This window comes from Astyanax mexicanus, chromosome 4 (genome assembly GCF_023375975.1).
Source record: "Astyanax mexicanus isolate ESR-SI-001 chromosome 4, AstMex3_surface, whole genome shotgun sequence".
Lineage (NCBI taxonomy): Eukaryota > Metazoa > Chordata > Actinopteri > Characiformes > Acestrorhamphidae > Astyanax > Astyanax mexicanus.
Genome location: NC_064411.1, coordinates 41,257,450 through 41,283,382, shown reverse-complemented (window position 1 = coordinate 41,283,382; position 25,933 = coordinate 41,257,450). Strand labels below are relative to the sequence as shown.

Genomic DNA, 25,933 nt, shown 5'->3' with positions numbered 1-25,933 from the left:
AAACTAAGAATTTAATAGATAAATAGAGAAATCATGAATTTACCTCAGCAGTGCTATTTTTATCATGAATTTACCTTAGCAGTGCAAGTCTAATCATGAATTTACCTCAGCAGTGCTTCTTTAATCATCAATTTACCTTAGTAGTACTATTCAAACCATGAATTTACTTTAGCAGTGCTATTCTAATCGTACATTTACCTCAGTAATGCTAGTTTAATCATAAATGTACCTTAATAGTGCTAGTTTGATCATACCATTACCTCGGTAGTGCAAGTCCAACAGTAAATTTACCTAAGTAGGTACTCTAATCATATATTTACCTCAGTAGTGCTAATCTAATCATACATTTACCTCAGTAGTGTTATTCTAATCCTCAGCAGTGCTACTTAAATCAGAATTGTACCTCAGTAGAATTAGTATAATCATGTATTTACCTCAGTAGTGTTAGTCTGAGCATGATTTTACCCTAGCAGTGCTACTCTAATCATAAATTTATCTCAGTAGTGCTAATCTAATCACACATTTACTGAAGCAGTGCTAGTCTAATCATTAATTCAAATCATTAGTGCAACTTTATTCATACAGTTACCTCCTTATTGCAAGTCTAATCATAAATTTACTTCAGTAGTGCTACTCTAATCAAAAAATTACCTCAGTAGTGTTACTTTAATCATACATTTACCTCAGTAGTATTAGTCTAATCATGAATTCACCTCAGTAGTCTTTTGTTTTCTTCCTGCATTTTCAGACAAATAATTTCAGTTGCCAAATATTAGGTGCATCCCTAACGAAAACTAAAGCAAACATAATTTTGCAAAATGTGAACTGAACTTACATCTATTCCAGGTACACCGGGAAGCCCAGGAGGTCCAGGAGGCCCTGGGGGACCTTGAATTCAAAGAAAAATGACATAAGACTGAAGTGAGTCTTTTTAATATGTATAAAATAAAGGTGATAATTGAATATATGATTGTGTTATGCCACACCTGAAGGTCCAGGCAGCCCGGGTGGTCCTGCACGTGCCTCATCTGCTCAAAAACAACATGGATAAAGTTAAAACCAGTCAAAACAATTGTATAGCCCTGCATTACTCTAATCCTATTTGTGTACAATCATAGATATATTACTCTACTGGCTCATGCTTCTTTCTTTCACTTCCAGTGCTGGTTCTAAATCTATCAGCTTGTCCAGAAATGCATGTGTAATGTAATTCATGCTTAGAGCCACCTCTTAGGCAGGACATGCATTACATCCACAAGCAACTTGGTACTAGATTTTGGAACATTGCTGTGAGGATTTGATTGCATTCAGTGACAAGAACATTAGTGAGGTCAGAATGCTGGATGATAACTACACACTCTCATCATCTCCAACACCACAAGTCATCGCAATTTCAAAAAGTACAAGTCATTCCACTCCAGTAGCTCAGTAGCTCAATCCTGGGGGGCTTCATTCCCCCAAACCCCTCATCTGGTATTAGGCATGGTGCTGATGTTTCACACGGTTAATGTTTATCTGCTCCAGAGAGTCCTATTCTGTTGGCAGGACAGGGACTAGACAATCTGTGTGAGGGTGTGATGTGTTTTATAAACATTTAGAAATTTTGTGTATTTGTATAAGATTGATCTTTGTAAAGTAAAATCAAAAGGTTTCGGAAAAAAACATTGTGATTGTGAGGCCTCAGCAGTGCTAGTCTAATCATAAATTCATCTCAGTAGTAGTGCTGCAACTAATTATTATTTTGTTAGTCGACTAATCTGATGATTATTATTTTTCGATTAGTCAACGATTATTTCTGTCATTTTTTCATCTCTAAAAACAATAGAAAAAGTTTAACATGAGCTTTAAAATCCATTTAATGTCTAAATGTCTTTTTAATATGTAAATAGCTAGTGATTAGATATGTAATCTGTTGTATTTGGCCACTTTTGGAGACAGAATATGTTGAGTGTAACCTGTGTCAGTGAGCCATTTACCCATTTTCCATTGGTCTTCTGTCCCCAGCACTTTGTGTAATGCGGTATTGTTACAAATTAACGATTCATTGACAATGAAATTATATCGACTAGTCGTTGCAGCCCTATTAAGCAGTGCTAGTCTGATCATGAATTTACCTTAGCGGTGCTACTCCAGGCTTGGATTGTTTATAGAACTGTGTGTCATTAGCATACTGACTGAAGAAAAGGCTATATGTATTGATTATTCTGGCATACAGGAGCTTAATAGGAGATAGTGGTGGTCCAAAGGGTGAACCCTGAGGAACTCCAACAGACAAAATACAGCACTTGTTCGAAGAATTTCTAATTGTGCTACTGTATTATTTAAGGTTTAAATCAATTTAGGATCTGGTAAAGGGTTAGCACTGTGTTACAATTCACTATTCCAGCATATAACCTTTTAGAAAACAACTTTGGCGGGTACTGCTGTATGATTGGACTAAACTAAGGGTATGGCTGGCTCTGGGTTTGGACTGTACATCGTGTCATTGGCCAGTCAGCGCACTACCCACTGGAAAGATCCGGTCATTTCAATGCCCAATCCAGTACACAAACTCTCTCCCAGCACTCATTAACCCAGTCGATTGGAGGTGTTAATGCAGACAAAGCCGTCGATTGAGAGCCACTCCAATGACCTGCCAGGGAATCTGCCTCACCACGCACGAGGGATACAGTCGTACCCTTTCAGCCACAGTGCTGGAACCCACTCACATGTCCATTTGGCCACGGTGCGTCAGGGTCTAGGACAGGAACAGCTGTCTCAAATGGGCCTGAGCCACTCTCTCTGCCGCTTTCTCGCTTAGGCCCGGCTGGAACCGGGCCCACATGCTCAGCACGGCTGTCAGCAGCTCCCAGTCACATGAATGAGTGTGCTGGGGAGATGGTATGTGGTGGGATTTGAATGATCATGCTGTCATAGTCCATAAAATAAAGCATGAGGATATTTTACAATGGGATGTGCCTCACATTTAGAGTGGTTATGTGCGCTCATGTGGAACAATCAGGATATAAACCAGGGGTGTCCAAACTTTTTTTGTTGGGGGCCAGAAGGAGAAATATATTTGAAGTCATGGGCCACACTCCATAATAATAATAATAATGAAATATACCACTTTAAATAATACTTTTTTCCTGATTATTTCATTTACACACCATTTTACTTGACTTTACTTGACATTTTACTATCTTTATCTTTGACAGTGTTGTGTAAACTAAGATTTTTCAAATTGATGTTTAATTTCATGATGTCTCTTAATATTAAACTCCTTAATTACGGCAACTTTTAGACTCTTTGCCCCGTTTTTCTGCACTAGAAATGCGCATCCTCTCCGCTTTTAGACTCTTTTGCCCGTTTTTCTGCGCTAGAAATGCGCACCCTCTCCGCTTTTAGACTCTTTGGCCCGATTCTCACACCTAGCATTCAAACTTTTAATCTCACATTATAAAAACCTGCTTAACAGCGGGCCAACTTTCTTTCTAGCTCTAAAATACCTCGCGTAGTTTGGACACCCCTGATATAAACCATGAAAACCTGCATTTCCTGCATTTTAGTCCTTGGAAAAAAAGCCCAATTTAGGGCTAATAATGAGGTACAAAGGCCATATCCACAAAAAAACTTGATGAGTACTTGATGAGCAACAATGAGTGGACAATCTCAAATTTGTAACAAATTAGCATTCAAGAAGTTCTTCATTGGAATAATTGAATGCTATACTATGTGTTTGTGACTAAAGACTAAAAGGACAATCCAGAATTTTTTTCTGTGAATAATAAAAGTGATTTAAGGTATTTACAATAATTACAACAATCACACACCAATACACACACATTCACTACTGACCAACATGTACATACACAAAATGTGACTGGAAGAAAACAAAGACCAATCCCTAATACCTCTTTTAGAATATGATCCTTCACAAACCAAATAGCATCTGTCCAAGTACTAACAGTTTTTGAAGTAGCCTTCCGAAACTTTGCTGTTGACCTCTCCAGAATCAAAAGGTCCAAAAAATACTGTAGCTGTATGTTCCTCAACATAATATAAGGCTCATAGTATGCTTTAAAATGCTTCAAAATAACTTTTATAGCAGCTGTTGAGCCTGCCATCTGAAGCTTCAAATTAAATCCAGAATCATCTAATTTAAAATCTATCAATTTAGAAATAAAAAAAAACAAGCAGTGTAAGACTACATAAAATTTTTCATCAGCACTAAGTTTCATCTGAATTGCACAAAGAGGAGTCATGTAAAACAGCAACAGTGCCCAGGGCATGATCCTTAGCTGATATAAATTTGCTGTAAAGTGATGACACAGGACCCAGAGTTGATCAATCTAAAGTAAGAAGGTCCACCAATGGACCATCCAAACTTTTATCAGTAAGTCCCAAAGCCAGGGTTTGTCATAGTAAGGGACTGTGTAAGCATTATTACAGAAATTCCCTTTTCCAGGGATGTCCGTGCATTTTTCTTTATAAGACAACGCATAACCACATGTTACACACATTACAAAGACGTGGCTGTGGAATTAGAGGGAACAGGTTGTCTACTGGTCTACCTACATCCTGGCTTGTCCCCAGTTGAGACTGTGAGGAATTTTTTTTTATTTTATTTAAAACTGTGACAATGGTGCTGAGTGGTTCAGCGGTCTTGCAGCTTGCCATCAGCTGCCGGAGCCCTGAAAGAGCACAAACAAACATTGTTGTTTTATTCTACAAACTATGGACAACCTTTCTCCCAAATTCTAAATAAAATATTGTAATTTAAAGCATTTATTAGCAGAAAATTAGCACTTTTCATGCATCTTGGCATGTTCTCCTCCACCAGTCTTACACACTGCTTTTGGATGACTTTATGCCTGCACTCCTGGTGCAAAAATTCAAGCAAATCTGCTTGGTTAGATGTCTTTTGATCAGCACTTTGATCTTCCTCTTGATTATATGTCAGAGGTTTTCAGTAAAATTTGGTAAAATCAAAGCAACGTGAACCCATTCCATACTTTCCCAACTTTAAGAATATGAAGATTCAATGCTTTTCCCAAAATGTTCCACATCTTAAGAAGCCTGGGAGACAGACAGCGTCCCCCGTTGACCTCGCCTAGCTTTCAGCTGAGCTTTGGGCCTAAATCTTGGAGTGTGCTGTCTGGTTTCATAAGCTGTAGAGTCATCATCCATCTATATACACAATATAACGAGTCCCCAGACCTTCTGAAGCAATGTGTGAACCAAGAAGGGCACCAGAGAATTCACATGCCATGGTGTTCACACACATATACACACACACACACACACATACACACACACATATACACACAGCTCTCAGAGACCTCTGGAGACTGGGCACAGCAGGGGGTCTCTGGGTATTGTCTGGGGTCTACTCAAACCCTCAGCCTGTGCATCAGCACTCCGTTCTGCCTGAGGGGAAACGAATCCACGCACACCTCCTCCTCCTCCTCCTCCTACTGCACCACATGCTCTGTGAAGCTGTTGGAGGAGCCCGGCCGGCCTGGCAGCGTCCCTCTGGAACCAATTTCTGGAGCTGCTGCGCTCCGTCTCTCCAGCCCACCCCCCCCAGGGGGTCCCAGCGTCTCGCCCTCGCCTTTTACACACGGCTGCTCTTTGGCACGGAGGTTCCGAAAGCAGACTGCGGCGCTGACAGCTTACAAATTAGAGCTGATTTACAGCCAGCTGACTGGAGACCGGAGCCAGGGCCAGGAACGAGCCAGGGGCCTAATCAAAAGCAGCTCCGCTACAGCACGGCCCAACCGCGGGGCTCTGCCGCCCCCTGCTGGCTGATCTGGAGCGTGCAGCGCCAGGCTAAACGATGGTTCTGTAATGATTAAGACATTTTTAGACCTGGGTTTTAACACAGATTGGATTACAGAGGATTAAATGATGTGGTGAATGGAGGGGGGTGGGTTCTTCATTAAACATACAGTCATTTGTAGCAGAAAAAACTGGATCTGGATCTGTTTGAACGAGTTCTTACATAATAAAACAGAAGTAATTAAAGAACAATCAACACATATTCCTATAATTTTTGTATCACGAAAGGCTCAATGTCTGAACCACTGAAAATTATATAATTACATATTTAGCTCTGGAAAAAAATTAAAAGAGCACTTCAGTTTCTGAATCAGTTTCTCTGATTTTGCTATGTATAGGTATATGTTTGAGCAAAATGAACATTGTTGTTTTATCCTATAAACTATGGATACATTTCTCCCAAATTCCAAATAAAAATATTGTCATTTAGAGCATTTATTTGCAGAAAATGAGAAATGGCTGAAATAACAAAAAAGATCCTGAGCTTTCAGACCTCAAACAATGCAAAGAAAACAAGTTCATATTGATAAAGTTTAAAGAGTTCAGAAATCAATATTTGGTGGAATAACCCTGGTTGGTTTTTAATCACAGTTTTCATGCATCTTGGCATGTTCTCCTCCACCAGTCTTACACACTGCTTTGGATAATTTCAAGCAGTTCAGCTTGGTGTGATGGCTTGTGATTACCCATCTCCTTCTTGATTATATTCCAGAGGTTTTTAATTTGGTAAAAATCAAAGAACTCAATAATTTTTAAGTGGTCTCTTATTTTTACTTCAGAGCTGTATTTTCATAGAGTTTCAAATAATTGATTTTTTTTGTTGCTGCACAATCCAACTTTGATTGATCTATACATTTCTGATGACTGTTGACCAGACATTCTTACTCAAGTTGTTCTGAGAGCAAACTTCATGGCCCAGGCCCTAAAGCAGCAAAGCATTTCCATACAATCAGACTACCACCACCATGTTTGACTGTTAGTATGATCTTCATACTGTGGAAAGCTGAGCTAAACACCTTGGAAATACTGAGCAATTACCATGGCATGCTACAAAACATGGGATAGCAGTATGTACAGTATATTGATCATGAAGTACTACCTCAGAGGACTGCTTGGGACACACAAATCTTTAGATCTTTTAAGTTGTGAGGTGTTATCTTGTGATTGGGGCTGAAAGGTAGCCAAGCTGACCTTACTCGAGGCAAGCAAGACCTGTTTTGAGGAATTTTGGTAGTTTGGACACTTCTGCAAAGGTTCACAGCTGTTCGAAGTTTTCTTCATTTGGAGATAATGGCTCTCATCGAGTCCCAGAGCCTAAGAAATGACTTTTTAACCCTTTCCAGATACATTTAGCAACTTTCCCTCTAATCTCTTCTGGATTTTATTTTGATATGTTGATTGTAACAGAGTGCTCTGCTCATACAGAGATTGTAGCCTACTTCAGACTGTTGGTAAGGTTTTAATTAAGCGATGTTTAGATTCGACATGGCTGGCAGTAATCAATCCTGGGTGTGTCTGCTAACCACATTTAGTTAATCTGGTGATTGAGGAACAATGGGGGCAATTAGGGCCAGCTGTTGTGGGTCTTTGTTTTGAATTAAAATTAGTCTGAACATCTGAAACAAGTGTGGTGAAAATACAAGAGACTGAGAGAGGGCAAATATATTTTTTTATTTACTGTGGCCCTGTAAAGCACTGTTACCACTGGACAGTAACTATTATTTAATACAGATTTGCACAGAGAATCTAAACTAGAGCTGCAAAAAGTAGCATATCCTGGGCTGTGTATTGACAAAATCACAGTTTAGGGGTTACGATCCGATATGTTGTGAAATATTGTAATACTGTAAGCAAGATGATGTGTTGTCATTTTTTAAAATAAAGTTTAAGGATTTGGCCGAATTGACTTGACTGTGGTCTGTCTAGGGACTTGATACAAGACTTAAAACAAGACTTGAAACAGGACTTGAAACAGGACTTGAAACAGGACTTGAAACAGGACTTGAAACAGGACTTGAAACAGGACTTGAAACAGGACTTGAATGCTTCAATTTGGGATAAGATTTGGGACTTGATTTGGGTCTGTCTAGATACGAGATTAGACCCAGGACTTGATTCGGTACTTGTCTGGCTCGACTTGGGACTAGATTCTGGACTTGTCTGTCTAGACTCAAGACTGTATTTGGGACTTATCTGTCTCGATTTAGGACTTGATTCAGGATTTCTCTGTCTTGACACTGGACTTAATTCAGGATGTTGTCCGTCTCAACTCAGAACTTGATTTGGGTCTTGTCTGTCTCGACTCAAGACTAGGCTTCAGATTTGTCTGTCTAGATTAGGGACTAGACTTGGGACTTAATTTGGGATTGGTCTGTCTCGATTCGAGACTAGACATCGGGCATGACTGTCTTGATTAGGGACTTGACTCTGGACTTATTTCAGGACTTGTCTATCTTGATTCGGGACTTGATTCGGGACTTGATTCAGGACTTGATTCAGGACTTGATTCAGGACTTGATTCAGGACTTGTCTTTATTGACTCGAGACTAGACTCTGGACATGTCTGTCTTGATAAGGGACCAGACTCTGGACTTAATTTGGGACTTGTCTTTCTCGACTCTGGACTTAACTCGGACCTTGTTTGTCGTGACATCAGGATTTGAAACAGGACTTGGCTGTCTCGACTCAAGACTTGATTCGGGTCTTGTCTCTCTCAACTCAAGATTTGTCTGTCTAGACTCAGGACTTGACTGTCTTGACACATGCCTCAACACAGGACTTGTCAGTCTCGACTCGGAATTTGGGACTTGAGTGTCAAGATTCGGGACTTGTCTGTCTGGACTTGAGACTAGACTTCAGACTTGTCTGTCTTGATTAGGGACTAGACTCAGGACTTAATTTGGGACTAGACTCGGCCCTTGTCTGTTGTGATTTAAAACAGTACTTGTCTGTCTTGATTTGGGACTTGTCCCTCTCAACCCAGGATTTGTCTCTCTTAATTCAGGATTTGTCTCTCTTAATTCAGGATTTGTCTCTCTTAACTCAGGATTTGTCTCTCTTAACACATGCCTTGACACAGAACTTGTCTATCTTTACCCGGGACTTGAGTGTCAAGATTCAGGACTTACTTGTTACTTGCAACTTAGTGACTTGTTCCCACTTCTGCCAATTTCTGCATATTAACTATTTACTATAAATCAACACTGTATTTTTATGTGTTGATACAGAACTACAAATCATAATATTGCTTTACTCCAATACATTGCTATTTCGTCCACTCCTAGTCCCATCTGACAATTTCTTTTAAGTATATTTCAGATTAAATTTTTTCTTGTCTTTGATTTTAGAACACCACTATTGGCTTAATTCATGTCATCAGCAAACGTTTCCTCTATTCCTTTCCCACAGGATTTTACTGAATATTTATAAACACTTCAACTGCACCCCACAACTAATTACGTCATTATAATTATGTAGTTACAATAATTATTTAATTTATTATAAATTATAAAGAAAATAAACAACACTCTTCAGAGGTCACTGCATCCTGTAATTGCTTCTCCATGTTAAAAAAAAAGGAATGTTGTGAAAGTCTTTCAAGTGGGGTCACAGGAGTGCGTACTGGGTGATGAGAGGTAATTACAGCCTAACGTAGGAAATAAAGCAGTGGAAAAACAACACCTGGTCTCATTGCCCTTAATAGAGCACAGAACTTGAGAAAAACAAGATACACAGAGCCTGGACACAATGACAGATGTCAAGGACCCTTGAAATCTATTGGCAGTACTTCTCTAAAGGAACTAGACAAGCTGTTTGTGTGGTTGACCCTTTGCACATATACATATATGCATATATTTGCACATTTGTATATTAGATTAATGTGGATATATAATGATGTATAACTGAATAGTACTTACATTAATTCATGTTTATGTTAAAATGTTAAATATAGTGCTATCTGAGTATAGATGTAGTTTATTACTATATAGTACTATAAGCAAATATGACTATATACTGTATCTCCTGTCCACAAACAATACTAAAAAAAACTTTAATGCAAGTTCTACCAGGAGACATGGATGAATGCACACCTCTCAAGTCTTAACCAGTTTCCACCTGTCTTTATAAGACCTCTCCTTTACACACTGTATCTACTTTTGTTTCTACTATTAATGATATTACACTCTTTAAAAAGCAGTTTATTTTAAATTATCAAGACTAATGACCGGCATGTAGCCTGCTGCTAACCCCGGCTAGAATTAGCCGCATACTGTGCTAAGCGCTGGCTCTTTCGCCGTTCAGAGGTGAGTATTATCGGCCTGTAGCCTGCTGCTAACCCCAGCTAGCACTGCTGGAGCAGCATTAGAATTAGCCGCTAACCACACTAAGCGTTAGCTCTTTTTCTGTTCAGAGTTGAGTATATTGGACTGTAGTCTGCATGTTTACCATGTTAAAACAAGCTACATGGAAGAACTACTAGTTAATATCACCCTGGCTTACCGGAACACTCAGGGTTCCTTAGTGTAGCACTATCAGTTGGCATTTACTGTTAGCCGCTAACGCTAATGCTGCTGCACCCAGCCTTAGTGGAAATCTGGAAATCTAAGCTTACTGTAAATAAACTGATGTGCTTTACTCACTAAAATAAATAGTTTTCAGGAGAGAAATCTGTGTAGATTAACATCCAGTGCTCTTTAAAATGATTTTATTATTTTTTTAAGAATCAGAGATTTGTTTACTTAGCTTAGCTTTACTTAACTTAGTTGCCCACCACCACCCAGCAGCAAGACCTGCTCAATTAGAAGGAAAACATGGCAACACCCTTGTTCCTTACTAGTGTTGCATAATCTGATTTATAATCTGGTGCGCCTTATGTACGACAATAAACCAGAAAATAGACGTTCTTTGATATTGCACCTTACAATCAGGTGCTTTTCTATAGAGATCACACAAACTACATCAATCCACTAATCAAAAGGAGTTTCTGGACACTTCTGGACATTGTACATTGTACAGTGTACATTCCCAAACATGACTGGTCATTTATCTGCTTTTAGCCTTCATATACTAGCTTTTAGCCTTCAATTTGTTTTGACTTATGTCCAAAAAGAACAGCTTCAGTATCCAGAATACCCTGGAATGCATGCTAATCTCCACAAGACAAGAAAAGTGATATCTTCAAACAGTTTCAGAACTTTTGAAGTAGAAAGTAATGCTACAGATCTACCTGTCAGACAGCAACGTTTCCATAAGACTTAATGTAAAAAAGCTGAAATGCAGTGTGATGAACAGAAGACCGCTCTAATGTTCTGCAATGGCAGAATGGTATTCCTCTAAATATGGAAATTATAATTACTGTAGCATAGGTCAAAGTCATGGAGAAAATCGAGCTAAAACAATGCAGTTGTTCTTGGCAATCATATTCAACAAGGTAAATTGCGCGCAACGATCCTCGACAACATCTGTAAGAAATTGCGTACACATCTACAAGACTGTGTAAGAAGTAAGTGAGGGAGTTTCACCAGTATCCTTATTTACTGGAAACTGAAACACTGTAATATACAGTATATCTGAAGATTCGCTACATGGACAAAAGTACTGGAACTGGAAGACAGCTGATTATTCATTGTTTCTTCTAAAACCAATGGTATTAAAAAAGAATTTATACATTTTTTGGTGGAGTAACTAATTCTACTGTCCAGAGAAGGATTTCTACAAGATTGTATAAGTGCATTCCTGTGAGAAATTGATCAAGCACTCAATGACAAAAGTATTAATAAAGTCAGGATATCAGATGATCAACACCCCACCTCATCCTCAACTCCCCAACTCATTCCCAAAGTATTGGAAGGAGCTCCATCATAGGTCTAGAGAGCACAGTTAATGTCACAGCTCCGCATCTCAATACTGGGAGGCTTTATACCCCTTTATCCTTCATATACCTGCTTTTAGCCTTCATATACCTGCTTTCAGCTTTCATATACCTGCTTTCAGCCTTCATATACCTGCTTTCAGCCTTCATATACCTGCTTTCAGCCTTCATATACCTGCTTTCAGCCTTCATATACCTGCTTTCAGCCTTCATATACCTGCTTTCAGCTTTCATTTACCTGCTTTCAGCCTTCATATACCTGCTTTCAGCCTTCATATACCTGCTTTCAGCCTTCATATACCTGCTTTCAGCCTTCATATACCTGCTTTCAGCCTTCATATACCTGCTTTTAGCCTTCATATACCTGCTTTCAGCCTTCATATACCTGCTTTCAGCCTTCATATACCTGCTTTTAGCCTTCATATACCTGCTTTCAGCCTTCATATACCTGCTTTCAGCCTTCATATACCTGCTTTCAGCCTTCATATACCTGCTTTTAGCCTTCATATACCTGCTTTCAGCCTTCATATACCTGCTTTCAGCCTTCATATACCTGCTTTCAGCCTTCATATACCTGCTTTTAGCCTTCATATACCTGCTTTCAGCCTTCATATACCTGCTTTTAGCCTTCATATACCTGCTTTCAGCCTTCATTTACCTGCTTTCAGCCTTCATATACCTGCTTTCAGCCTTCATATACCTGCTTTTAGCCTTCATATACCTGCTTTCAGCCTTCATATACCTGCTTTCAGCCTTCATATACCTGCTTTTAGCCTTCATATACCTGCTTTTAGCCTTCATATACCTGCTTTTAGTCTTCATATACCTGCTTTCAGCCTTCATATACCTGCTTTCAGCCTTCATATACCTGCTTTTAGTCTTCATATACCTGCTTTCAGCCTTCATATACCTGCTTTCAGCCGTCATATACCTGCTTTTAGCCTTCATATACCTGCTTTCAGCCTTCATATACCTGCTTTCAGCTTTCATTTACCTGCTTTCAGCCTTCATATACCTGCTTTCAGCTTTCATTTACCTGCTTTCAGCTTTCATATACCTGCTTTTAGTCTTCATATACCTGCTTTCAGCCTTCATATACCTGCTTTCAGCCTTCATATACCTGCTTTTAGCCTTCATATACCTGCTTTTAGCCTTCATATACCTGCTTTTAGCCTTCATATACCTGCTTTCAGCCTTCATATACCTGCTTTCAGCCTTCATATACCTGCTTTTAGCCTTCATATACCTGCTTTCAGCTTTCATTTACCTGCTTTCAGCCTTCATATACCTGCTTTCAGCTTTCATTTACCTGCTTTCAGCTTTCATATACCTGCTTTCAGCTTTCATATACCTGCTTTTAGCCTTCATATACCTGCTTTAAGCATTCATATACCTGCTTTCAGCCTTCATATACCTGCTTTCAGCCTTCATATACCTGCTTTCAGCCTTCATATACCTGTTTTCAGCTTTCAAATACCTGCTTTTAGCCTTCATATACCTGCTTTTAGCCTTCATATACCTGCTTTCAGCCTTCATATACCTGTTTTAGCCTTCATATACCTGCTTTCAGCTTTCATTTACCTGCTTTTAGCCTTCATATACCTGCTTTCAGCCTTCATATACCTGCTTTTAGCCTTCATATACCTGCTTTTAGCCTTCATATACCTGCTTTTAGTCTTCATATACCTGCTTTCAGCCTTCATATACCTGCTTTCAGCCTTCATATACCTGCTTTTAGTCTTCATATACCTGCTTTCAGCCTTCATATACCTGCTTTCAGCCGTCATATACCTGCTTTTAGCCTTCATATACCTGCTTTCAGCCTTCATATACCTGCTTTCAGCTTTCATTTACCTGCTTTCAGCCTTCATATACCTGCTTTCAGCTTTCATTTACCTGCTTTCAGCTTTCATATACCTGCTTTTAGTCTTCATATACCTGCTTTCAGCCTTCATATACCTGCTTTCAGCCTTCATATACCTGCTTTTAGCCTTCATATACCTGCTTTTAGCCTTCATATACCTGCTTTTAGCCTTCATATACCTGCTTTCAGCCTTCATATACCTGCTTTCAGCCTTCATATACCTGCTTTTAGCCTTCATATACCTGCTTTCAGCTTTCATTTACCTGCTTTCAGCCTTCATATACCTGCTTTCAGCTTTCATTTACCTGCTTTCAGCTTTCATATACCTGCTTTCAGCTTTCATATACCTGCTTTTAGCCTTCATATACCTGCTTTAAGCATTCATATACCTGCTTTCAGCCTTCATATACCTGCTTTCAGCCTTCATATACCTGCTTTCAGCCTTCATATACCTGTTTTCAGCTTTCAAATACCTGCTTTTAGCCTTCATATACCTGCTTTTAGCCTTCATATACCTGCTTTCAGCCTTCATATACCTGTTTTAGCCTTCATATACCTGCTTTCAGCTTTCATTTACCTGCTTTCAGCCTTCATATACCTGCTTTTAGCCTTCATATACCTGCTTTTAGCCTTCATATACCTGTTTTCAGCTTTCATATACCTGTTTTCAGCTTTCATATACCTGCTTTTAGCCTTCATATACCTGCTTTAAGCATTCATATACCTGCTTTTATCCTTCATATACCTGCTTTCATCCTTCATATACCTGCTTTAAGCCTTCATATACCTGGTTTTATTCTTCATATACCTGCTTTTAGCTTTCATATACCTACATCTCAATATTGGGAGGCTTTATACCCCACTAGCCAACACCTGGCATTAAGCATGGAGCCAATATGTTTATGTTTATGTTTATCTGGAAATAATTTATACAGGGACTAGACAAGGTGTGTGTGTGTGTATTTGTTTATCTGTATGTGAACCCTTTGGGATTACTTGGATTTCTGCATAAATTGGTCATTAAATGTGTTCTGATCTTCACAACAATAGACAAACACAGTCTGCTTAAACTAAGACCACACAATATTTATTTATGTATTTATTTATTTATTTTTTGTGGTATTAGTTTAAACAGACTGTGTTTGTCTACTGTTGTGTCTTAGTTGAAGACCAGAACAAATTTATTGACCAATTTTATGCAGAAATCCAAGTAATCCCTTGCAATTGCATAGTTACAAATGATTCTGTACCAGGGACTGATTCTGGACTCGTCTGGGGGACCGGAGGAACTTTGCTTTGAGATGTGGACTGATTACGTAATTCCATTCCTCTCTTTTCTGAGTGAATATTTGCTGTTTGCTGTTGTTTTTCTTTTTTACTTGGATAAAAACACTCATACAGTGAGGAACAGCAGCAGGAGCTCCTCAGATAAAGTGCTCATTTTTCTCCAGGTAGGACAAAGCATTTGAGCGTTTCAGTGTATTCGCTTGTTATGCTAACTGGCTAGTTTTAGCTAGCAAGCTGTATCTGCTTCTTAGGTAGTGTTGTTCTACACAGCGAAAAATGCATACAGAACATCACCTTCAACAACAGACATTCACTTGCTGGCTAATACATCCATCCACTGTGACGGTGGGCTTAATTTAACACAGCATTAAAAACAACATACTGTTCATACATAAGAAAATAAGAACTGAACATTCTACAAATGTTCGTGAACACACTTACCGGTTTCATCCTGATTGACCTGAAATATATCCCCTCTTAGAGGGATGGAGTTGGGCAGGCCAGGTTGTCCTGGAGGTCCTGGAAGCCCTGGAGATCCTGGAAGCCCTGGAAGCCCAATCTCACCTGGAAAGCCTCTTTCACCCTTTGGACCTGCGAATAAAGTTGAAAGTTGAATTTATGTTCAAGTGAGTTTAATTGCATTACAACAATTTACATTTACATATAACTCATTTCAGAATATTAATGCGGCCACAAATGTTTGTTTTCTTAATCAAATAATCTGTCAATATTGGTTTTATTTGATTCCTATGCATGTTTTATTGCCCTGACATTACTGATTATCTTGGCAAATAATTGCAGCTCTACAGAATGTATTTAACCTACATATGGGTAGTGAAACTCTGTTTTATCAAGGCCTGGACTCCACAAGACCTCTGAAGGTGTTCTGTGGTATCTAGCACCGAAGCTTATGTGAGCAGCAGATCCTTTAAGAAGTTCTCCTAGTTGTGAGTTGGAGCCACTCAAGACCTGCCTGATGTTCAAGATAATTTAAAATTGGGAATTTTATGAGAATTTTGAGAATTTGAAAGTGTGAGCCAAAAGCCAAGCTTGTCCACTTAGAGAAGAGTTAAGGATATGTCTAGTGGATAGTAGCCATTTTGGCCCTGAAGTAATATTTTGGCCACGGTTGGTTGACCATCAGTCAGGGAATGGGTGGTGTCCCAATTTTAACAGACATAGTTTTAATTTAAATTTAATTAATGAGGTGACTTTATGTATTGGAAGCTAATTCACTGGAGGAAATAAACTCGTGTAGGTGGTGTTGTACACTAGACAGCATGTTTCCCTTTACATTTAGGCCATATTGGACCAGATTCACAACATTTGAAGGTAGATGTTCTACATCATGTATGACTGTATAACTGTTCAATACTTACAGTATATACCTACCTACCCATCAACCTACCTATAAATCTACCCACTTACCAAACACCCATACATTCCTTTGTTCCTGGTCTAGGTTGCAGTGGGAAACCATTGGGTGCAAAGCAAGAATATCCCAAGACAATGCACCTGTCCATAAAAAGCTACTACTCACAACCATCAGACACAAGGGCAATTTACCATGGCCAATTCACCCACTATGTGTATTTTTGGGGGTTCGGGGCTGTGTATGCATATCAAGCATCAAGTACGTATGTACAAGCATGAAGACATAAGAGAAAATATGTGGACAATGACTGTTACCTGAGGATCCTGGTCGCCCGGGGGCACCCTTCTCTCCTGCAGCACCAGGAGGGCCTGAAGATCCAGGGACGCCAGGAGGTCCAGCTGGCCCTGGGGGACCCCTGGTACCTGTGAACAATTAGTGAAGACACAGGGTGGTCTGAAACTTGCATTTAAACCACCCACTGAGCAAGAACTCCTAATGCTCCAACTACTACTCTTCCTGAACTTCCTACAGCTGTCCACCATCCCACATTCCGACAGTTAGAACACCTCTCCTCTCCAACTGTTAAGCATGGGGGTGGATGAGTCATGCTATGGGCTTGTGTTGCAGGTCACAATCATTACCGCCCACTATACTGTCCACTGTGGGTGATAGTGATGCCTTCTATGATGTATTTCAAGTACACCTACCACTATCAGGCCTCGTACGAACTCAGATAACTTACATCACCTTGCCATGATTAGGCAAGGGCAGGGTTCAACCTAAAATAGCAAGTTAAAGGAGAACTCCGGTGTAAAATGTACTATAGCACACCTCCGTTCTCCCTCAGCATTCCTAGATACAGAAAGTTCAACAGTTTGTTTAAACACCCTTCATACTGGGTGACACTGGGCATAATTTGCCCCAATAAATCGCTTTTTTCACCGTTTTTTTTTTTTTTTAATTCAGGCTCAAAGTAGCTCCACAACTCCTTCCTAGATTTTAAAATGAGGCATTAATAAATTAAAAAGTGCACAAGAACTTATATATACATAGACTCCGCATAGCGTAGCAGCCGGCGCCAGGAGGAAGGCTATGCGGAGTCTATGTATATATATATCTATGTTATTTTCAGTTCAGTAATGGTGGTGCTTGGTGCTGAAGCTCACCTTATAGGATTTAAACAGTGGTTTTTAATAAGCTTCTTGTGCACTTTTTAAGTTATTAATGCCTCGTTTTAAATGTCAGGGCTCTCCAGATTCTAGCAAGGAGGTGTGGAGCTACTTTAAGATCTGAATGACAGTGGAAAAAGTGATTTATAGGGGCAAATTATACCCCGTGTCACCCAGTCTGAAGGGTATTTGGACAAACTGTTAAAATTCCTGGATCTTGGAAAGCTGTGGGAGAACGGAGATGTGCTATTCAACAAAGGTAAGTACTTTTTATCATGTTTTACTACAACAAAAGTCCATTTTACACCAGAGTTCTCCTTTAAACAGCAGTAATTGCTAACAGAACTGTATAAACCAAGATATCTGCACCATTCCAGCCTAACTTTAAAACACAGTCAGAGCAGCTTATCCTCAAAACAACTGAAGAAAACTGGCTGTAAGTCTCACATGTTGGACCTGCTGGATACTGTTAGCATGGAATATCAAAATATTCTCATAGAGTGAAACTTAATCCAGCAATCTAATTCATCCTCACAGGCTATGGGTGCTTTATATTATGGTATGGAACAGCTATTATATTGCCTCATTGTGGGAGTGCACCTCCAATCCATTAAGTGGATTCGACATAGTTAAGCTGAGTCCCTGCATGGGTTGCCAGATTAAACACTGGATGAGCCCATAAAGATGTAAATATGCAATATGATGAAGAAGGGCTTCAAATGATAACAAGCTTTTATTTGAAATTGAATCTCATCTTGAAAAAAAATAGAATAAAAGCTCTGAAGGTCTGAAAGTAATAAGTAATGGGAACGACTGTAGACCAGTTAAATAATGAGACCAGAGGTCGAATTCACAAAAGTGTCTCAAAGAACTTCTCAGATGTACTATTTCCCACAAACTTCATACTTTAAAAAGATATTAACCTTACAGCTGCCTCACACTGGTTAGGACTTGTTAAATTTAAAACTAGTTTAATATATTGTCACTGTCCAATTAAAAAAACAAGTATCTCCAAAACAGCAACTTTACAGAAGAGAGAAAAAACCTTCTAAACTTACAATGGAGGTCAATGTAAAAAGAGTTTGTTTCAGGTAATTTTGAAGTATTTCTATTGGTCTATGGCACAGTGTAATGGACAGTTTGTCTGCTCAAACTATGTAGTAAACTAAAAACCAACAAAAATGGAGATACTTGTTTTCATTTGACAGCGATGATATAAATTTGAGTATTAATATCAAATTTAACAGAATTCAAACTAAAAATCATTTTCAAAGTACTATTACTTTGCACTTTCTTGCAAAGATTTGACTGAATAATGCAAAATAAAATCTAAAATCACATAATTTATATGCTGTAACATGCAATATAATAAAAGCTACCTAACAAACAAGTAAAAAAAACACTGGTAGTAAAAAACTAGTAAAAAGAAAATAAGATAACTTTAGACTTTAGACTGTTTTGAAGAATTTTAAGAATAACAAAAAGACAAAAAGTCAGACTCATGGATGAGCTTTTAAAGTGCGGAATTGTTAATTGTAATAACTCAAAAAAAAAAAAAAAAAACACACTGAAGAATGTTGTGAACTGAGTATGTGAGTTTTACCAAGAAATGTATTTTTAAGAATGGTTGGTGAATAAGACTCAATATTATGAACTTGTGAGGGTTTTTACATTTTATCTTTTATTTCGGTTTATAAACAAGGGCTAATCTACAGTTACAGTAGAAACAGGAGTCACATACACATAAAGAGGAGTAAAATTTCAGCACAGCACCAGTTGTTTTCCTTTTTCTGCTGTTTAATGGGTGACGATAGCCTGCCTCAACTTCCTGTATCCTGTCACAAAATCACTTGAAACAAACAGGAGAGAGACCACCTGTATCGGTTGCACAAAATTCTGTTCCTTTGGTGCGGAATGTGGTTTATGGCGCGTTTCACACCTGCTATTTTGGTCTGGACCAAACTGAAAAGTCAAACCAAACAAGTTAGGTGGGGTTCTTTGAGTGATGCTATTTGTTTCCATAGGAACCATACGTGTAATAATTATTTTTTTTCTTAATCAAAGTTGATATTATGGTTGAATCAGTGTTGGATTTGATGTTGATTTTAAAAAATTCAGGATGCTTAACATTCGGGATGCTCAAAATTGTATGGAAGAAGGAAAAAAAACTGTATGCCATGATGAAAAATGAATAATATTAAATTTTATTTTTTATTCTCTTTATACTCTTTCTCTAAATATACATCTCTGAGAAGTAGGAACAGTACAACTACAAACTAAAAGCTTTTATTACTACAAGTAGCTACCACTAGAAAATCCTATGGTTAATAGAGTGTTAATAATAAACTTACTTCACTGTAGTAAATCTGAGTATAAAAAAGAATGTTATCCACCACTACAAATCTGATTCAACATCTGATTTCAAAAAAACTAAAACAGTAAAACTAATAGAACATGAACATTTTCACAGGTATGGTGAAGAATTGATGCCCAATTAAAAAGCAATTACTGCATAACTGCAAATGGAAGTAAAACCACTTCTTAATTCCTTCACCCAACCGCTTTTTGAAAATGTATGGTGATGAAATACAAAATGCTAATTCAAAAGGCTAATTCAAAACGGTTGCACAACCATTTAACATTAAACACCGTTTGAACACTGTTTCAAGCAACATTTTTTATTTATTTATTTTTTGTATTAATTGTTCCCATTTTTTCCCTAATTTACACAGCCAAGACCCCCTTCTATCACTAGTAATGCCCCAACACACCAGGAGGGTGAAGACTAACACATGCTTCCTCTGATACATGTGAAGTCAGCCACCGCTTCTTTTCGAGCTGCTGCTGATGCAGCATTGCCGAGCAGCCAGCGCGCTTGAAGGAAAGTGCAGCGACTCGGTTCTGATACATCAGCTCACAGACGCCCTGTGCTGCGGACATCACCATAGGAGTGATGTGGGGAGAGAGCGCCATCTACCCACCCGGAGGGAGCAGGGCCAATTTTCCTCCCTCTGAGCGCCGGCAGCTTGATGACAAAGTTACATGAGCGAGGGTCTGAACCTGTGACCTCCCGCTCATAGTGGCAGCGCTTTAGACCGCTGGACCACTCGGCGCCCCAGCAGACATTATTTCAACCAGATTTCAACCATATTTTAATGTTGGTCGGTCGGTGTGCTAACTGGGTTAAAACTGGAAATCGAGTAAAGGTTCTTTAGACCATTATGTGGTTTCTCATGCTCTCACATTTCTATTAAAATAATGGTTCTTTATGTAATCAAAAGTATTTCACTCAATGGAACCTTTAAAGGTCCTTTATTGTCAGTGTAGATCAGTTTGTTGTTACCTTACTTTACCTTAACAAGCATCATTTTTAGTTCAATCCAATTTCCAAAAATACATCATTTCCCCTTGAAATATGGCTATATAAAGCAGAGAAAAGCTAAAAAATATGGAATGTTTGCTTGGAAATGTCACAGAAAAGTAGTTCTCTCGCTTCCTACCACTGCACCTGGATATCTGGAACAGCACTCGCACCCTGACCTGCTCAAAAATGCACACATTCAAGATTTAAACACCAAGCGGAGACTTTTGGCTGCGAACGAAATGGGACTATACTTTATTCCTGTCTCCAAGCAACGCAATAGCATATCACAGACTCAACATGTCATTACTCCTCCGCTCCTGTAGCAATTACTTTCTGCTCGGATGTAGCCACAAATCTCAGGAAGCTCACGTTCTGGAGTTAGAAAAATGAGTTTGATACTCTATGAGAAATTATGACAAGTGATCTGTTACAATTGTCTTACCTGGTTGCCAGAAGGGCGGGGGTACAATGGGGGTGGGGTTTGGTGTGTCCACCTCGTTGTAGGTTGAGCCCTCTGGTAGATTATTAATGGGTGGGGTTTGAGGTCTGGCTATTTGTAATAACTTGATCTGAAGAACAACCACAAAACACACCAACACTTATATTGTAAATACTTTACATCCAGCAACATATATACAGATCTGGAAAAAAATAAGAGAGCACTTCAGTTTCTGAATCAGTTTCTCTGATGTTGCTATTTATAGGTATAAGTTTGAGTAAAATGAACATTGTTGTTTGATTCTATAAACTACAGGCAACATTTCTCCCAAATTCCAAATAAAAATATTGTCATTTAGAGCATTTATTTACAGAAAATTAGAAATGGCTGAAATAACAAAAAAGATGCAGAGCTTTCAGACCTCAAATAATGCAAAGAAAACAAGTTCATATTCATGAAGTTTTAAGAGTTCAGAAATCAATATTTGGTGTAATAACCCTGGATTTTAATCACAGTTTCTGTGTATCTTAGCATGTTGTCCTCCACCAGTCTTACACACTGCTTTTGGATAACTTTATGCCACTCCTGATGCAACAATTCAAGCAGTTCAGCTTGGTTTGATGGCTTGTGATCATCCATCTTCCTCTTGATTATATTCCAGAGGTTTTCAATTTGGTGAAATTTAAGAAACTCATCATTTTTAAGTAGTCTCTTATTTTTTCCAGAGCTGTATATATATATATATACACATTACAAGCCACATGGCTCAAATCCTAAAAGTTTACATTTACAAATGTAAGTGCCCTGTATCTGTGTGTAATGTGAACAAATCTGTCCCTGAAATGCCTCACATGCGCACATTGATACGTGTATAAACGTCCCCTTCTTCACCACCAACAAAAAACTACATATTTGAGAGATGACTCGTAGCTTTATAAAGGAAAATGGATGCGTTTGTTAGCAGCTCATATGTGGAGCATCTTTTGCTGGAGTGGAGAAACACTGGTCTGAAGTTCATGTTCAGGTCGAGGAGGTGAAAAAAGGACAGGTGGTTTGCTTTTGCTGTTTTTGCAGCTATAGCTGCACCAGGAGATGTGTGGGAATGAGAGAGAAGCATGTAGCGCATGTGTGAAAGCAAAAAGATTAATGAATTCTGATTTGATCGTTCACATTCATGGACCACATATGGAAGTGGCTCAGTTCTGATTTGAAAAAATCTGATTTGGCACGTTCACACAGCCATGAAAAAAACAGATCTGAGATCTTCGGCCTGGTAATGTGAACGTAGCCTTAGTACCACATACATTGCCTCTCATGACAGGGTTGCCAGCTAATGTATTACATGTAGTTTTACATTTTAGTGTCACTTTATGTCTATTGTTTTCTCAGCTCATGTTGTCATTACGAAGATATTACTCATCAGATCTAGGGCTTTTTCTTACCTTAGATTCAATGGTGTTCAGTCGACTGCTCAAGTCTTTGTAACCGGTACAGTTCATGCATTCTACAAGAGAGAAAAAGAGGGAGAGAGAGATTTGTTTTAATTTCTCAAAGCACTGAAATTATCCTCCAAGCTATTGCCAAATATATCCCACAAAGGAACAATTAGCATAGATGTTTGATTCATGCACAACTTTATATTGGCTCTAAGTAATCAGTGCTTTTATGTCTTGGATGTCTAGGGAACACCCACACCATGAAGAATTAATAGCACTTAGCTAACTGTTAGCCACTAATATACAGCTAGCCACTGTAAAGAACCTGTTAACTCACACAAGCACACACACACACACACCATATTGGATGGGCCAGAGTGTTGTTCTGAGGAATGTTCTCCGGCAGCAGTGAGTGAAAGCCGACCACGGTGCCAGCAGATGAATGACTTATTCGAGTCCCCTGAGCTAACATTCTACTGAAACAACAAATTACAGCTCGTTATTGTATTATTCCAGCACTAAATCAGCCCTCTCGTCAGAAGCTCCAGCTCTGACACGCCTTCAAATGTGGAGAGGCTCTCTCTCTTCCTTCACTTCCTCCTCTGCCATCGCCTTTATTTACTGCTCCATCCCTAAGCTCACTTTCCGAGGGCTTGTTTTCCGTCTGTCTGCCCTGTGGCAGTCTCCTCCTTGTGGACATCAACTGTGGCAACACACACACACAGTGCCCGCTGTGCCAACCTCACCCACACAAACCCCATGTGGTCTTCATCCCTCAGGCCAATTTCTGGCAAGCTGGTGTGGGTCGATGCCAACGTTCCAGCCAGAGCTGACCAGAACACTTGCATAAACAAGCGCAGTACTGATATAACCACAGCTTACCACCGTTTTTTTAAAAAGTCTGACAATTGAGTCCTTTCACGTTAATATATAAATATTAAATATTGCTCCCATCACTTCTATTCACTGTACAGTACTATTCAGTAGTATTCAGTGTATTCATGTTAAAGGCTTAACAAAAGAACCAATAAAACGCACAAAAATGGGTTATTATTGAACCAAATATGGTTCTTCAATGGTATCACTAAAATAACCCTTTGCAGACCCTTTATTTTTAAGAGTGTGCCTTAAACACACATTCAGGTTCATAATGGGGAACCTCTGGACTCTCTAGCAGGCCCACTTTAACTGTACATGATATTCTCAGAAAGACTTATCAATTGACCTTAAAATAAGTAAATAAGTTAGATTATTAAAAAAAAAACTCAGAGGATGAATCACAATATGAAGAATAATTCCAAATTTAAATTACATAATTATCTTTTGTTTATTGTATATCATAGTAACCCTTTAAAAGTCTTGACTTTAAATCTCAAACAACACCATGTTATCCTTTTAAAGACATCTTTGCATCTTATCTTAGTTTCACTAGCCTCACAAAACAGTTTAACCACAAAAAAATGTTAACCACAAAATGAATATTTCAGATCCACTGTCCATTTTTCATATTATTTAACTATACTATGGTAAATATACTCAGATATCTTGATCATAAATGTTTTTATCTATTTTCTATGGAACAAAAATATTGGTTCTTCTATGCCAATGAACCATTTGTAGCATCTTTTCTTTTAAGAGTGTGCCTTAAGCGCACGCACACACATGTATACATGATGGTGTACCTCAAGGCTTTGTTACAGGTCCTCTTCGGTTGTAATATTTAGTTTACCCTTTGGTAAACTTACCAGTAAGCAAGAAATAGAAAATGTATATTTTTTAGTGGAGTGCTTAAAAACATGATAATCGTTTACTTAGATATTAGATATTACATGGATAAGATTGAATGGATATTCCAAATTAAAATGGTATAGATCTCATTAGGTTTTATAATATGGTACATAGTGGTACCTTAGTAGTCCTATTTTTTTATGTAGTACGTCTGCACCAGTACAGTGTATTACAGCGTTCTGTGATGTACTACTGTATGAAAGCTACCATGTTAGCTTGTGATTAGTTAGATTATGTTACATTGGGTCACTCCCTTAAAATATACTCTACTAAACACTCTCTGAACACAAAAATAATATGTTAACAAGACTAGGGGTGTGCCATATCGTATCGTACACAATAATATCGGCACCATTTTTGAATATCGTGAACGATATTATACACTGAGAAATTGTGCCATATCACCCACCCCTAATTATCACATCAGGGTACGAGTTTTTTGCTGTTTTTAGCAACAAAAAAAAAATTACACTGTTCTCATTTCCCATTTTAAATCTACTAGAGACAGATTATATCTGTCCAGTATCATTTATTTTACTTTATTCCTGGATATATGGAGATATTTGGAGTGCATTATTAGAATCATGATTTTTTAATATCTCAGTTAGGGGTGTTGCAGTTTTTTGATTCAGTGTTTTATTATATCGCCAAGAGTATCGTTATCACAAAAATACCATGACATATCGTGATATTATTTTAGGGCCATATCGCCCACTCCTAAACAAGACATTTACAGGCATTTTTCCCTACTTTAAAAATACATCAAATTGAACTGTCACACCGCATTCAATTGAGTGCTACTAAATAAAATGTAGGCCGTAAGACAGCTCAACATTATATCCAATCATTATCCAGCTCAGCTCAGACAGAACCGTTTTGTGGGAAGGCCTGCAACAAAAACAGAAGATTTCAAGCACTTCGCTTAATCAACAATAATCAAACGGAGGAAGAGGCCAGGCTGAATGACATTGTGGCATCTTGCCTGCTCCACTTTTTATTCATTTTTTTTTTCTAGAGAGCTTATCTTTGGTGCGTATTGGTTTGGTGCACGACTGCAAATGATTGGGCCTGTGCAAACGATCGGTCTGGGACTGGTGAAGAAACCAGTCGCAAGAACCGAAAAGCCTCGGAGGAGACAGGATTTCCGTCTGGGAGGGTTTAATTACATGGGTCAAGAGAACAAGCTTCTTCCTCGGGGTGTGTACGAAAAAGGAGGAATAACTCAGAGCTGGCTCTGTGTTTACAAACCTACAAACTTCATCTTAAAGGCAAAGAATCCATAGAGAACATATAATCTGAACTGTATAATGGTTAAAATTCTTCTCAGCCCTCACAAGAAGTACATAAATATGAAGTTACAGTCATATTTATGTAGAAGTCACACATAGCATGGTAGCAAAGCACTGTCAGAACTAGATACTTTCCAGGGTCATCATTAACCCTTTGACCCTGTTACCATTAGACTGATTTTACACAATGACTGGTATTAACAGGCCAATCCCCTACATCACTTCACCTC

The 25,933-nt window shown here is 38.6% G+C and overlaps 2 protein-coding genes across 2 annotated transcripts in view; both read right to left on the bottom strand.

Moving 5' to 3' along the window:
* The window catches only part of LOC103044296 (P2Y purinoceptor 13), a 353,924-nt gene that overhangs the window by 212,334 nt on the left and 115,657 nt on the right, over positions 1-25,933 (bottom strand). The window lies entirely within an intron of this gene.
* Positions 1-25,933, bottom strand: part of LOC103022473 (collagen alpha-1(XXVI) chain) — a 56,585-nt gene that overhangs the window by 9,131 nt on the left and 21,521 nt on the right. Inside the window, exons 4-9 of the mRNA XM_022678804.2 lie at positions 22,633-22,694; positions 21,194-21,320; positions 16,533-16,640; positions 15,285-15,434; positions 987-1,028; positions 836-888 (exon numbers count right to left, since the gene is read on the bottom strand). Of these exons, the coding sequence (XP_022534525.2) occupies positions 836-888; positions 987-1,028; positions 15,285-15,434; positions 16,533-16,640; positions 21,194-21,320; positions 22,633-22,694 (542 nt within the window). The remainder of the gene's footprint in view (positions 1-835; positions 889-986; positions 1,029-15,284; positions 15,435-16,532; positions 16,641-21,193; positions 21,321-22,632; positions 22,695-25,933) is intronic.